Source organism: Ranitomeya imitator, chromosome 3, assembly GCF_032444005.1.
Source record: "Ranitomeya imitator isolate aRanImi1 chromosome 3, aRanImi1.pri, whole genome shotgun sequence".
In the NCBI taxonomy this organism is placed as follows: domain Eukaryota; kingdom Metazoa; phylum Chordata; class Amphibia; order Anura; family Dendrobatidae; genus Ranitomeya; species Ranitomeya imitator.
The window spans coordinates 319829147-319844153 of record NC_091284.1 but is presented as its reverse complement, the minus strand read 5'-3'; the positions used below and the strand labels follow the sequence as shown (position 1 = coordinate 319844153).

The window sequence follows — 15007 nt, the reverse complement described above, 5'->3', positions numbered from 1 at the left end:
TTTACTAGTTCTCTATTAATAACCTCCTGTTGATAAAACAGTGATTTTATCAAAATTACTCCAAGCAGCCCAGTAAATGATACATTGCTGGAATCATGGTCTCGGTCTACATATTTTGCTACTCTCAGACCAGGTGGCAAAAACCTGGCAACAGATTCCCTTTAAGTGGTTAAACATTGAACTTTCTATGGAAATTCTCTTTTACCATCTGTTGGACATTGAACAGTACCAACACTTGCAATCTTCCTTTATCTTTTAGGATTTCTTTCCAAAGCTTTGTAAAACGCTATGAAGTAATTACACCCTTTAAGCATAGTATAGAAATTGAAAAGAAGCAAATGAGAAAAGACTCTGCAAGTCAAGGTAATTTCCCAACTGAGATATCATGTAAATGAATGTTAGTCCCTGCAGTATACATGTTGCATTATTATTCTTTAGAATATGAAGCTGTGAAAATAGATGACAAGCACAGTCCTACCTAAAGGGGTTGTCCGGTCAAAACAGATAAGTCTGCAATCACTCTGTGCGACTGTAGACTTATGAATCATCCCAGCGCAGCAACTGTTCACTGCGGGGATTTGCTGCTTTCATGTGTTATACATACTCCCGGCCATTGGGCATGGTCTCACTCGCCATACACTTGTATGGAGCAAGGCTGGACCCTCTAGTCGACCATGCCTACTAGAAGGCTGCATCACTAGACGGGGCGTGACCTCTGCTCAATACAAGTGTATGCAGCTAGGCCACGCCCAGTGGTGGAAGTATGTACAGTGCCTACAAGTAGTATTCAACCCCCTGCAGATTTAGCAGGTTTAATAAGATGCAAATAAGTTAGAGCCTTCAAACTTCAAACATGAGCAGGATTTATTAACAGATGCATAAATCTTACAAACCAAAAAGTTTTGTTGCTCAGTTAAATTTTTATAAATTTTAAACATAAAAGTGTGGGTCAATTATTATTCAACCCCTGGGTTTAATATTTTGTGGAATAACCTTTGTTTGCAATTACAGCTAATAATCGTCTTTTATAAGACCTGATCAGGCAGGCACAGGTCTCTGGAGTTATCTTGGTCCACTCCTCGTTATCTAGGTTCTTTGGGTGTCTCATGTGGACTTTAATCTTGAGCTCCTTCCACAAGTTTTCAATTGGGTTAAGGTCAGGAGACTGACTAGGCCCCTGCAACACCTTGATTTTTTTCCTCTTGAACCAGGCCTTGGTTTTCTTGGCTGTGTGCTTTGGGTCGTTGTCTTGTTGGAAGATGAAATGACGACCCATCTTAAGATCCTTGATGGAGGAGCGGAGGTTCTTGCCAAAATCTCCAGGTAGGCCGTGCTATCCATCTTCCCATGGATTCGGACCAGATGGCCAGGCCCCTTGGCTGAGAAACAGCCCCACAGCATGATGTTGCCACCACCATGCTTGACTGTAGGGATGGTATTCTTGGGGTCGTATGCAGTGCCATCCAGTCTCCAAACGTCACGTGTGTGGTTGGCACCAAAGATCTCGATCGTGGTCTCATCAGACCAGAGAACCTTGAACCAGTCAGTCTCAGAGTCCTCCAAGTGATCATGAGCGGTGTTCCTGCATTGCGTGGGCACAGGAGTCTATGACATATGCAGCACATTACCGGCAGCAGAGACACGTACAGCAACTGCTCCAAAGCTCTCACTGACTACTTCAACCCAAAACAAAACATCAGATATGAAAGATACAAGTTCAGCATTGCTAAGCAGCTTCCAGAAGAATCCATAGACACCTATGTCACCCGGCTAGAACTAGCACATGGGTGTGCATTTACTGACGTAGATGATGAAATCCTAACTCAAGTAATTGTCACCTGCTCGTCCAATACCATAAGGTGTAAAGCTCTGCAGCAGGATCTCTCTCTGCATGATTTACCAAGATGGCCCATGCTATAGAGATAGCAGATCATCAGGCAAGTGCAATGGAGAATGGGGATAATTTACATGTGCATAATCTCAAACATAACAGTGCACAAGGCAAGCAAGCCCCGAAACAGAAGAAATGTTATAGATGTGGACAAGATTTCCCTCACCACATGAATAAATGTCCAGCTATAGGACAAACTTGCAGTAAATGTGGAAAAGGCAACCATTTTGCAGTTGTCTGCAAATCAGCGCCCAACAAGTCTCCTCTGCCAATTACAAAGCCTGCAAATATAAAAATGGTAAATCAAGATATAGAAGAAATGTCTGTGGCTGAGAACTATGTGTTCACAACTTCTGTCACTGGCTCAGTGCAGTCTCCATGTATTACACTCACCATCTGCAACACGGATATCACCTTTACAATAGATACAGGAGCTTCGGTGGATATCATAGACAGCAATGCTTATGAACAATTGAAAACAAAGCCAGTCTTACAGCAAGTGCATACTAAAGTATTTCCATATGGATCTAAAACACCTCTAGTTACAATGGGACAATTTGATGCTGAACTTAGCTATAAAGAAAATAGGCAGAAAACCACTTTTCACACATTACAATGATCGGGAGGCTGTCTTCTCAGCTATCACACTGCCTTGAAGCTAGGACTCCTCCAGATTATTCATACCATAACTGACCCTGCGGACCTGGATGTACAAACCATGGTGAACAGTTTTCCCTTCCTATTTAGTGGATTGGGGAAATTAAAGGACTCTCAAGTGCATCTTCATGTGGATGACCGTGTTCGTCCAGTAGCCCAGGCTCACATGCGTATTCCATTTCACCTGAGAAAGAAGGTAGAAAAGGAACTCCAATTACTCATGGATGATGATGTCATTGAATCTGTTTCTGGTCCCACTCCGTGGGTCTCTCCACTTGTGGTAGTTCCAAAACCAAAGACTCCAGAGCAGGTAAGACTGTGTGTTGACATGCGCCTGCCCAACACTGCTATTCAAAGGGAAAGACATATCTCACCCACAATTGATGACATTATTCATCTATTAAATGGAGCAACCGTTTTTTCAAAGCTCGACCTCAATAAGGGCTATCATCAATTAGAATTGAGCCCAGAATCCAGATACTTAAAGGGAGGGTGCCGTGATTTTAGTTTTTGTATTAATAATTATTGATTATATAATTATTTTTAATACAAAAGTAAATGTACTACTTTAATACTTTTTTATTTATTCATTTTTACTTTTGCCACTGGAGGCCGCCATTTTCATTAGTGTGGGTGTAAGTGTCTGGGCACGACACTTGCACACCTCACTTACGGCAGCCATGGGCATAGGAGCCAACAGTCGGGCTCCGACCGCTTCTCCTGCCTCTCAGCTGTGACTTGGGCACGCCCACTGGGCTGCTACGTCACAGCTGTGAGAGGAGATCGCGGCCATTTTGTTTTTTTCCTCTGTCATCGCACACACAGCTCAGTGTGTGCGATCATAGCAGGAGCTGCCAGGGAGAAGCTGCTGCTGGGAAGAGAGGTTCGGGGTGAGTATCTGCAGCCAGGACCTGTGATTGCAGCCTGTACTTAGTATTACAGCACAGGCTGCAATCACTGCTCACTGCCGACCTGTTCAGAGCAGAGCAGGGAGATCGTCACACTGCTCTGCCCTGAACATGACTCAGCACTTCCTGGAAGAGGACTGAAGGTAATTACAGAGTTTTTATTTTCTTATGCATCTACCACTGCTACCTGTCCCTATATACCACTGCTACCAGCCCTTATATACCACTGCTACCTGCCCCTATATACCACTGCTACCTGCTCCTATATACCACTGCTACCTGCCCCTATATACCACTGCTACCTGCTCCTATATACCACTGCTACCAGCCCTTATATACCACTGCTACCTGCTCCTATATACCACTGCTACATGCCCCTATATACCACTGCTACCTGCCCCTATATACCACTGCTACCTGCTCCTATATACCACTGCTATCTGCTCCTATATACCACTGCTACCTGCCCCTATATACCACTGCTACTAGCCCCTATATACCACTGCTACCTGCCCCTATATACCACTGCTACCTGCTCCTATATACCACTGCTATCTGCTCCTATATACCACTGCTACCTGCCCCTATATACCACTGCTACCTGCTTCTATATACCACTGCTACCTGCCCCTATATACCACTGCTACCTGCTCCTATATACCACTGCTACCTGCCCCTATATACCACTGCTACCTGCTCCTATATACCACTGCTACCTGCCCCTATATACCACTGCTACCAGCCCTTATATACCACTGCTACCTGCCCCTATATACCACTGCTACCTGCTCCTATATACCACTGCTATCTGCTCCTATATACCACTGATACCTGCCCCTATATACCACTGCTACCTGCTTCTATATACCACTGCTACCTGCCCCTATATACCACTGCTACCTGCTCCTATATACCACTGCTGCCTGCCCCTATATACCACTGCTACCTGCTCCTGTATACCACTGCTACCTGCTCCTATATACCACTGCTACCTGCCCCTATATACCACTGCTGCCAGCCCCTATATACCACCTACCACTGCTACCAGCCCCTATATACCACCTACCACTGCTACCAGCCTCTATATACCACCGCTACCTGCCTCTGTATACCACCGCTACCTGCCTCTGTATACCACCTACCACTGCTGCATGCCTCTATATACCATCTACTACTGCTGCCTGCCTCTGTATACCACCGCTACCTGCCTCTGTATGCCACCTAACACTGCTGCCTGCCTCTATATACCATCTACCACTGCTGCCTGCCTCTGTATAACACCGCTACCTGCCTCTGTATAGCACCGCTACCTGCCTCTGTATAGCACCGCTACCTGCCTCTGTATAGCACCGCCACCTGCCTCTGTATACCACCTACCACTGCTGCCTGCCTCTGTATAGCACCGCTACCTGCCTCTGTATAGCACCGCTACCTGCCTCTGTATAGCACCGCCACCTGCCTCTGTATACCACCTACCACTGCTGCCTGCCTCTATATACCATCTACCACTGCTGCCTGCCTCTATATACCATCTACCACTGCTGCCTGCCTCTATATACCATCTACCACTGCTACCTCTGTCCTGTCTAGCTAATCTAGTCCTGTGTACAGTATCACACAAGATAGGATTAGATACACGGCGCAGCACAGTATCACACAGGACAGGATTAGATACACGGCTGAGCAGTCAGTATCTAATCCTCTCCTATGCACTCCTCTCCCCCCTGCGTGTCTTTCCCCATTGTGGTTTATTATTTTTGTTGTGGGAGATGAGGGAGTCGAGGATTATGCGTTCGGTATGGTATAAAAAAGATTAATAAAGGACTTTATTCTGGCCGAGTCTTTATTTACAATACATGTGAGATCTATGTGGCGGCATTATGGGTGATTTATATGGCGGTATTATGTGAGAAGCATATGGTGGTATGTGAGAACACTGGCGGTATTATGTGTGATCTATATGGTGGTATTATGTGAGAACTGTATGACAGTATTGTGTGATCTATTTGATAGTATTATGTGTGATCTATATGGCGGTATTATGTGAGAACACTATGGCAGTATTATCTTCAGAAAGCGGACCCATTCTATGGTGGTTCTGGCTGAGCACCTGCACGCGGGTCTGGGGTAATAGAGGGGGCAGCATGACCTCCAGTTAGGTGTAGTCAGGGGAAGGCTGGTGAGATAGCTGAAGAGAGGGGTCTCATTTTTATCGTTACTAGATGGCTAAATTTCCTTCCCAGCGTCACCCCGTACTTCGCCTGTCGCCTCGCTTTCACACATCGCCAGGACAGGATGGAGAAGACAGGATCTGAGGAGGGGAATGGGGTCTGCATGCAAAGTCTGGATCAGACCAGGCCATCAATCCGCAGAAATGTTTCCTGGATTTCTGAGGAGACTGTCCATCCATGTGTATAAAAGACAGCGCTCTATGTACAATCCCTGGCTGCTCCGCGCACCAAACAGGGGGCCCCCATAGACCAGCACACTGCTCTCCTGAAATACTCTGTGCTGCTGTCACCCTGCTCCCTCCACCACATATCTCCCAGAATCCTTGCTGCCTGCCATACTTGGTGACTGTCTACTTGTCAGTATAAGGTTGCCTTCACACTATCATTATTTGGTTTGTATTTTACCTCAGTATTTGTAAGCTAAAACCAGGAGTGGGTGATAAATGCAGAAGTGGTGCATATGTTTCTATTATACTTTTCCTCTATTTGTTCCACTCCTGGTTTTTGCTTACAAATACTGAGGTAAAATACTGACCAAATACTGATAGTGTGACGGCAGCCATACTCTGCAGTCACCAACAAAATGGCTGCTCACTGGGTTCCTGAATAGCATCCTCTCTAATCCCTTAGCAAACACCCAGAAGGGGAGGAGGGGAGACATCACACACGTCAGCAGACTCCGCCCATATTTACTGCAGTGCAGTAATGTGAGCTATTTGTACACTAGGTTTTTCTGAAATTTCAGCAGCTGCTCCCCCTAGTGTTTAAAAGTGGAAATTCCAAAACTTTTCAAACTATTTTTCATATTTTACTAAATTATAAACAAATGATAATATTTTTTAAGAAAATGTAATCATTAATTCTTTACATTTTTACAATTTCTGAAAAAAATTTTTTTTTGATGGCACCTTCCCTTTAACAACATTTTCCACCCCTGTGGGTCTCAGAAGATACAAAAGATTGACTTTTGGGGTCTGCTCAGCAGCGGAAATTTTTCAAGATACGATAAGGAGCGTCATTCAACACATTCCAAATGCCTTTAATTACAGTGATGACATACTGGTTTTTGGGAAAACTCAAGCTGAACATAATCGTACTCTATATGCTATATTTGAATGTCTACTCTCTGCTGGACTCACGCTAAACAAAGAAAATTAGATAAAAATTCATTGGAGTTCTATGGTCACATTTTCTCGGCGGAAGGAGTATGACCTGATCCCAAGAAGGTGGAATCCATCAGAACAGCTTCAATTCCACAGGATGCCAGTGAAGTTCGCTCTTTTCTTGGAATGGCAAGCTACTGTGCTAGATACATTCCAAATTTTTCGACAATCAGCACTCTATTAAGAGAACTTACGAAACAAAATTGTGTTTTTCAATGGTCCCAAGACTGTCAGGCCTCTTTTGAAACAATTAACATAGTAACATAGTTAGTAAGTAACATAGTTAGTAAGGCTGAAAAAAGACATTTGTCCATCCAGTTCAGCCAATATTCCATCATAATAAATCCCCAGATCTACGTCCTTCTCTACAGAACCTAATAATTGTATATAGTAACAGTTACTATATGTATGTAATAGAGTTAATTAAAAATGAACTCTGCTCAACAACCACCATGACCTATTTTGATCCAGCTCTTCAAACCGAACTGATTGTGGACGCCAGTCCCATGGGACTGGGTGCTATTTTAGCACAATACAGTGATGACAATCAAAGTCCCCACATCATTTCTTATGCAAGTAAAAGCTTAATAAACACTTAAAGAAAGTATTCGCAACCTGAAAAAGAAAGCATGGCAGTCGCCTGGGGATTTGAACACTTTCACTTATTTCTCTATGGAGCTCCCTTCACTATTGTCACAGATCTTCAAGCCCTCCTTACTATTTTTGGAAATCCCAGAGCTAAAATGCCGGCACGGATTGAACGATGGGGTGTCCATCTACAGGACTATAATTACAAAATTGTTCACAAACCTGGAAAATACAGCAATCCGGCTGATTACCTCTCAAGACATCCTACGAATCATGATTTACCTGGGCATTCCTCAGTTGAAGAATACATACATTTTGTTGCAGCTCACGCCGTGCCAAAAGCACTTTCTGTTGATCAGTTTGTGAATACGACAACAAGTGACAAGACACTCTGTGCCTTAATGCAAATAATTCAAAATAGAAGGTGGCATGAAATTCAAAAGAAAACATTTCCTGATGATGGGATTGATTTGAAGGAGTTAAAACTATTTTCAAATGTACGTGAGGAATTATCAGTCACTGAAGACCAACTCATCCTTCGCGGTACCAAACTGGTTGTACCTAAGGCCTTGCGCAACCTAGTCATACAGATAGCACACGAAGGTCATCTAGGAATTGTTGGCACAAAAAAGTTACTCAGAGAAAAAGTGTGGTTCCCAAATATGGATAAATTGGTGGAAGAGAAGATTAGACATTGCTCCACTTGTCAATTAATTACTCCATCATCAACTCTAGAGCCATTACAAATGTCTCCGTTACCCACTGCTGTATGGGAGGAAGTGGCAGTCGACATATATGGACCATTACCAAATGGCCAATACATTCTAGTAACAATTGATGAATATTCTAGATACCCTGTCATTTCATTCATCTCTTCAACGTCTGCTAATAGTGTCATACCAGAACTGAACAACACATTCTCTGCATATGGCATTCCGAGAGTGGTCAAAACAGATCATGGACCTCCATTTAATGGACATGTGTTTGCACAGTTTTCTGAATACTTGGGGTTCAGCCACAGAAAAATCACACCTTGCTGTCCGCAAGCTAATGGAATCATAGAACGTTTCATGCGCACCATGGGGAAACGAATCAAGGCAGCTAGTCTGGAGCACACCCCACTGAAACAGTCACTATACAAATTCATGCGCAATTTCCGCAATACGCCACATTCTACCACTAATGCTTCTCCATCTCATCTAATGTTCAGCAGAACTCCTCATATACGGATCCCTGATGTGACCAGTCATCCCTTACCAAATGACTCTTCAGTGCGAACAACGGATTTCTTTAACAAGCAAGCCATGAAACATTATGCAGACAGAAGGCGAGGGGCACAGCAATGTGCCATCAAAAGAGGTGATATCGTTGTTGTGCATCAAAAATCAACCAACAAAACCTCAGCTGTATATAGTCCTGCAAAATATAATGTTACTGAGTGAATAGGCAATATGTTTACGGCTGAGTGAGACGGACACTCCATCACTCGAAATTCCTCACATTTTAAAATCATACCGCAGAACAATGGTAATGAACTTCCACCAGTGGAAGATTTGATACCCGACGGTGTAGAGGACCAACAGGAGGTGGCTGATCCATCAGCAATGGACACCCCCAATGAACCCAGACATTACCCTACACGGGAAAGAAAGGCTCCTTCGAGACTTATTGAAGAGATATAACTAAAAAAAATGTTTCGTGTTGTTGCAATTTCAATATTTGTTTTAGGTTGTTAATATATGTGTATATATATATATATTTATATAGGATGATATAATGATTAGATCTGTCTCTTTAAGAATGTGAGGGTGGGAGTTTATTTGCAGTTTCAGTTCTAGTCTGAGGAGAAAATGATATGCTACTGTTATGCTGTGTGCTGGAGGAAAAGAAGAGACGAATAAACTACAGTTAAAGCTTACTCTCTTAAATTCCTTGCACCGTGTGGACATTACAACTGGCGACGAGGATGGGATTCAATCACCTGCTGCTGTGAGTACTGACCCCTGCTTTACTGATTCACACGCCAGCGTCACTGAGAGACTCCATCATGGCTGAATACTTGCACACGTTCCCCCAGTTTGATATGACTGATGTCACTAATTTCTCTCATAACTGGAGAAAATGTTATGCTACTGTAATGCCGTGTGCTGGAGGAAAAGAGGAGACGAATAAACTACAGTTAAAGCTTACTCTCTTAAATTCCTTGTGGACATTACACTATGCACACATTCTACTCACACCTTGGGATACAGATGCCAGAGACCGTAGAATGTGTATTTCTCCATTGTACTTGCGTGACCATCACCTCAGGTATGTATGCACTGTTCTCTCATCCTCTATATTGCATTGTCAGCAGTTTTGAAGGGTCAAAATTGCTGATAGACTCTTTAAGGTTAGCCATACACATTAGATTAGCCAACTGTCTGGGAAAAGGCAAGCTGGGCATGTATAGAGGGATTGGGGGGATAGTTGTCAGCCAACACATATACTATATTCACAGCTTTATGTATCAAATTTAGGATTTACTAGAAAGTGAAGCTTAAACTTACAGTATACTGTGTAGCTTTTCTCTTACCAGCTGTCTTTCTCATATCTTCACTTTTCTCTCACATTTCTTTTTGTCTCCTTTTCTCCTTCTATGTATATCACTTTACTGTTTGCAGCTGCGGATCTAGAGTTTATAAAAGTGTATTAAACCGAGGTAATTGTCTACCTTATATGTAGTGTAAACTTGTGGTGGTGTTGTGAGTTTATAGTCTGTCATGGCAAGATTGGTTGGAATAAACTTGGGGACATTAGGCAGAAGTTGTAAGTAAGGGGGTACACAGTTGCACCCTAGTATCCTACAAGGGGAAAAGCACATATTTTTCATTTCAAATAATAGTTTTTTGGTTAACTGAATAAATGTTATATTATAACTGCGTCATGACCCGCCTATAGGCTATAAACATCCAGGAAGTCCGCGTTCTATTCAGCACTGACTTTCTAAAACAGCACTGCATAATAGAGCTGCTGCAGGACACTGTGCAGCTGCGGCGGCAGGGAGCCGGCTGTCAGACACATCTAGGCACCCTGCAGAGAATGCAAATGTGATGTATTATCATGTCTACCTTCTCAATCCCTGCACACATAGTGCTGAACACTGTTGTATATACGGATAGGAAGCCTGTTACCTCCTCTGGACTCAAATGGGTGGCACAGTGTGCAAAATAAATGTTTGTTTTAGTGGTCCATTGTGGGCATTAAAAAAATAAATAAAAAGTGTGAGAAATATATGTATTTTTTCTGTATATCCCCTCCCCCCCTGATATCAGCAAAAAAATATATATAAAAATGACATGAAATATTAATCCCCATGCACTGTAAAAACAAGGGGCAACACTTATTCTAATACCCAATAAGAACTTCTTTTAGAGCCGTTAAAAGCACCTGTGCAATAAAATCCGAAAATCTGAAAGTGGCCCGGTCATGAACTCATGAATAGTGATGAGTGAATATACTCGTTACTCGAGATTTCTCGAGCACACTCGGGGGTCCTCAGAGTATTTTTTTAGTGCTCGGAGATTTAGTTTTTCTTGCTGCAGCTGAATGATTTACATCTCTTAGCCAGCTTGATTACATGTGGGGATTCCCTAGCAACCAGGCAATCCCCACATGTACTTATGCTGGCTAACAGATGTAAATCATTCAGCTGCAGCAATAAAAACTAAATCTCTGAGCACTAAAAAATACTCTGAGGACACCCGAGTGTGCTCGAGAAATCTCAAGTAACGAGTATATTCGCTCATCACTACTCATGAACTGATTAACCCCTTTCTGACCTCGGACGGGATAGTACGTCCGAGGTCAGATACCCCGCTTTGATGCAGGGCTCCAGCGGTTAGCCCACATCACATGAACAGCTGACATGAGCCCGCAATAGTGGCGGGTGAAATCGCGATTCACTCGCCGCTATTAACTAGTTAAATGCCGCTGTCAAACGCTGACAGTGGCATTTAACCGGTGCATCCGGCCGGAAATGAGTGCATCGCCGACCCCCGTCACATGATCGGGGGTCAGCGATGCTTCTGTATAGTAACCATAGAGGTCCTTGAGACCTCTATGGTTACTGATCCCGAAAAAAATAAAAAAAATATAAACGTTTAAATCACCTCCCTTTCGTCCCATTCAAAATAAATCAATAAAAAAAAAATCAAACCTACACATATTTGGTATCACCGTGTTCAGAATCGCCCGATCTATCAATTATAAAAAAGGATTAACCTGATTGCTAAACGGCGTAGAGAGAAAAAAAATTTGAAACGCCAGAATTACATTTTTTTTGTCACCGCAACATTGCATTAAAATGCAATAACGGGCGATCAAAAGAACGTATCTGCACCAACATGGTATCATTAAAAATGCCAGCTCGGCACGCAAAAAATAAGCCCGCAATTTTATTTTATTTTTTTAGCAAAGTTTGGAATTTTTTTTCACCACTTAGATAAAAAATAACCTAGACATGTTAGGTGTCTATGAACCCGTAATGACCTGGAGAATCATAATAGCAGGTCAGTTTTAGCATTTAGTGAACCTAGCAAAAAAGCCAAACAAAAAACAAGTGTGGGATTGCACTTTTTTTGCAATTTCACCGCAGTTGGACTTTTTTCCCATTTTCTAGTACACGACATGCTAAAACCAATGATGTCGTTCAAAAGTACAACTTGTTTTGCCAAAAATAAGCCCTCACATGGCCATTTTGACGGAAAAATACAAAAGTTATGGCTCTGGGAAGGAGGGGAGCGAAAAACGAACACGGAAAAGCGGAAAATCCCAAGGTCATGAAGGGGTTAAAGAAGACTTGGCACTTACGATAAACACTTTTTTTTTTGTTTACCTGATATAAATGCCACTGTTTCCACAATCTGTAATTATCTAGTATTTTAGAAAATTGGGAGGGCTTCTCATGAAGACTCCCAGAATGAAGAGTTAAAAATTTCAACCAGGTAAAAAATGACATATTGAAAGGTCCTCGATACACTGTGTTACAAATTATTATGCAAATTGGATTTAAGTGTCTTAAAGATTGTTTTGTTTTGTTTTTTAAATAAACTCATGGATGGTATTGTGTCTCAGGACTCAATGGATCACTGAAATCAATCTTAAACACATGTGATAATTAATTTTCCTGGTGATTCAAATTAAAGGAAAACTACTTAAAAATGATGTTCCACATTATTAAGCAGGCCACAGTTTTCAAGTAACATGGAAAAGAAAAAGGATCACTGCTCCCTAAAAGCATCAAATAGTGCAATGCCTTGGTCAAGGGATGAAAACATTAGATATTTCCCTAAAACTTAAGCGTTATCATTGTACTGTTAAGAGATTTGTGGCTGAATCTGAGCACAGAAGTGTTCGTGCTGATAAAGGCATAATGAGGAAGGTTTCTGCCAGACAAATTCATGGGATTAAGAGAGCAGCTGCCAAAATACCTTTACAAAGCAGCAAACAGTTATTTGAGGCTGCTGGTGCCTCTGGAGTCCCTCGAACCTCAAGGTGTAGGATCCTTCAAAGGCTTGCTGTGGTGCATAAACCTAATATTCAGCCACCCTTAAACAGTGTTCACAAGCAGAAATGGTTAAAGTGGGCCCAGACATACATGAACACTAATTTCCAAATAGTCTTGTTTACTGATGAGTGTCAAGCAACCCTGTATGGTCCAGATGGATGGAGTAGTGGATGGTTGGTGGATTGCCACCATGTCCCAATAAGGCTGCGACATCAGCAAGGAGGTGGAGGAGTCACATTTTGGGCCAGAATCATGAGGAAACAGCTGGTAGGACGCTTTAATGTTCCTGAAGGTATGAAAATGACCTCTGCAAAGTATTTAGAGTTTCTGACTGACAACTTTCTTCCATGGTCTAAAAAGCAGAAACGTGCCTTCAGGAGCAAAATCATCTTCATGCATGACAATGCAAGTCGGGTGAAATTTCAGTTAACCCTTTCACCCGATCTGCAGGAACGCGATCCTGCCATGACGCCACATTGGGGTCATAGCTCAGATTGGCACCCACTTTCATGATGCCTACGTGGCGTCACAGGTCGGGAAGGGGTTAAAAAAACAGCAGTTAACAGGAACAGTGGAGGTCAAGATAAGGTTGTGAGAACTACTATTGGAATTTCTAGAGATACAAATCAGAATCCCTGTTTGACTGCAAAAGACCTTCAGAAAGATTTAGCGGACTCTGGAGTTGTGGTACATTGTTCTACTGCTAAGAGACACCTGCACAAATATGGCCTTCATGGAAGAGTTATCAGCAGAAAACCTCTCCTGTGTCACCACCATAAAATTCAGAGCATAAGTATGCAAAAGAACATCTAAAGAAGCTTGATGCATTTTGGAAACAAGTCCTGGAAACAAACAATGTTAAACTAGTTCTACCTGTATGCCTCATATTAGCGGTCTTGTTGTTGAGAAAATTTAATTAATTTCTTTATGCTAAGGATTTCTTCCAGGCTCCTGGTTGTGCGGTGCCTGGAAGAAATGCCTGTCTCCTGTCTTCATTATAATATCACCCCTCTCCCATGCACATCAGTGTCTTGTGATGTTCAGTTGTGGTGCCTGAGTCCCGTGCCTGCACCTTCCACTCCTTCCACAATCCATACCCTTTCCTCCCTTCTATGGACAGTGTATTCAGGGATCTTCTGTGCAGGTGAGTCACTGCGACTTCCGCTCCAGTGACATGACGATAAGGTGCTCTCCCCTCTTCCTCCCTGCATAGTCATTGCTAGGAACCATGTGTGTATATATACACACCCGGTTCCTAGCGAAGACTATACAGGGCGGGAGCCCCGGAGCCTGCACAGAAGATCCCTGAATACACTGCCCATAAAAGGGAGATAAAGGTAATGAGTGTGGAGGGGTGCAGAGTGCAGACGCAGGATTCAGGTGCCACAGCTGCGTGTCACTGGGCAGTGTGACATGTGAGGAAGAAGAGTGATATTATAATGAAAACAGGAGGCATGGATTTTTTCCGGGCACCGTGCGTACCGGAGCCTGGAAGAAACTTTTATCAACAATAAAAGCGCTACTATGAGACATTCAGATAGAAATGTTAGGACTAGCGTATCACCTGTATGCCCATATTAATAGGCTATACATGTACAATATATATTTTTTGCCTAAAGTACAAAGGGAATGTGCCATTCTTAATTTTAGGCCTTTTAGAGCTCATTTCATCTTCAACTTGCTTAACTGTTCACAATATCCGTAATTTTGACCAGGGGTGCCGAAACTATTACATGCCACAGTAGAATATCTCCTATTTTATATATTTATGTGTATTAGATTACTAAACAACTCGCATACTTAAAATAATTGAAATAATTACTAATATTATGGTAATAGCCTCTTCATACAAAAAGAGTGCAGGGACTCGTACCACTTCAAGGACATAGCAATCCTGAAAGTCAATTTCTAGATTCCCTACTCTCTTCCTCTGTGAAGAGGCTATTTGCATAAATAATTTCTCAGGGAGCATTGCATGGCCCATAGGTCTGCACAAAGAGAAATGGTAACCCTTAGAATAA

The 15007-nt window shown here is 42.6% G+C and overlaps 1 protein-coding gene across 3 annotated transcripts in view; it reads left to right on the top strand.

Annotated features, from left to right (window-relative positions):
• The window catches only part of MYO19 (myosin XIX), a 411745-nt gene that overhangs the window by 380944 nt on the left and 15794 nt on the right, over window positions 1-15007 (top strand). For all 3 annotated transcript variants that reach the window (XM_069756629.1, XM_069756628.1, XM_069756627.1), the window contains one exon: window positions 260-363. In XM_069756629.1, coding sequence (XP_069612730.1) covers window positions 260-363 — 104 coding nt within the window. The remainder of the gene's footprint in view (window positions 1-259; window positions 364-15007) is intronic.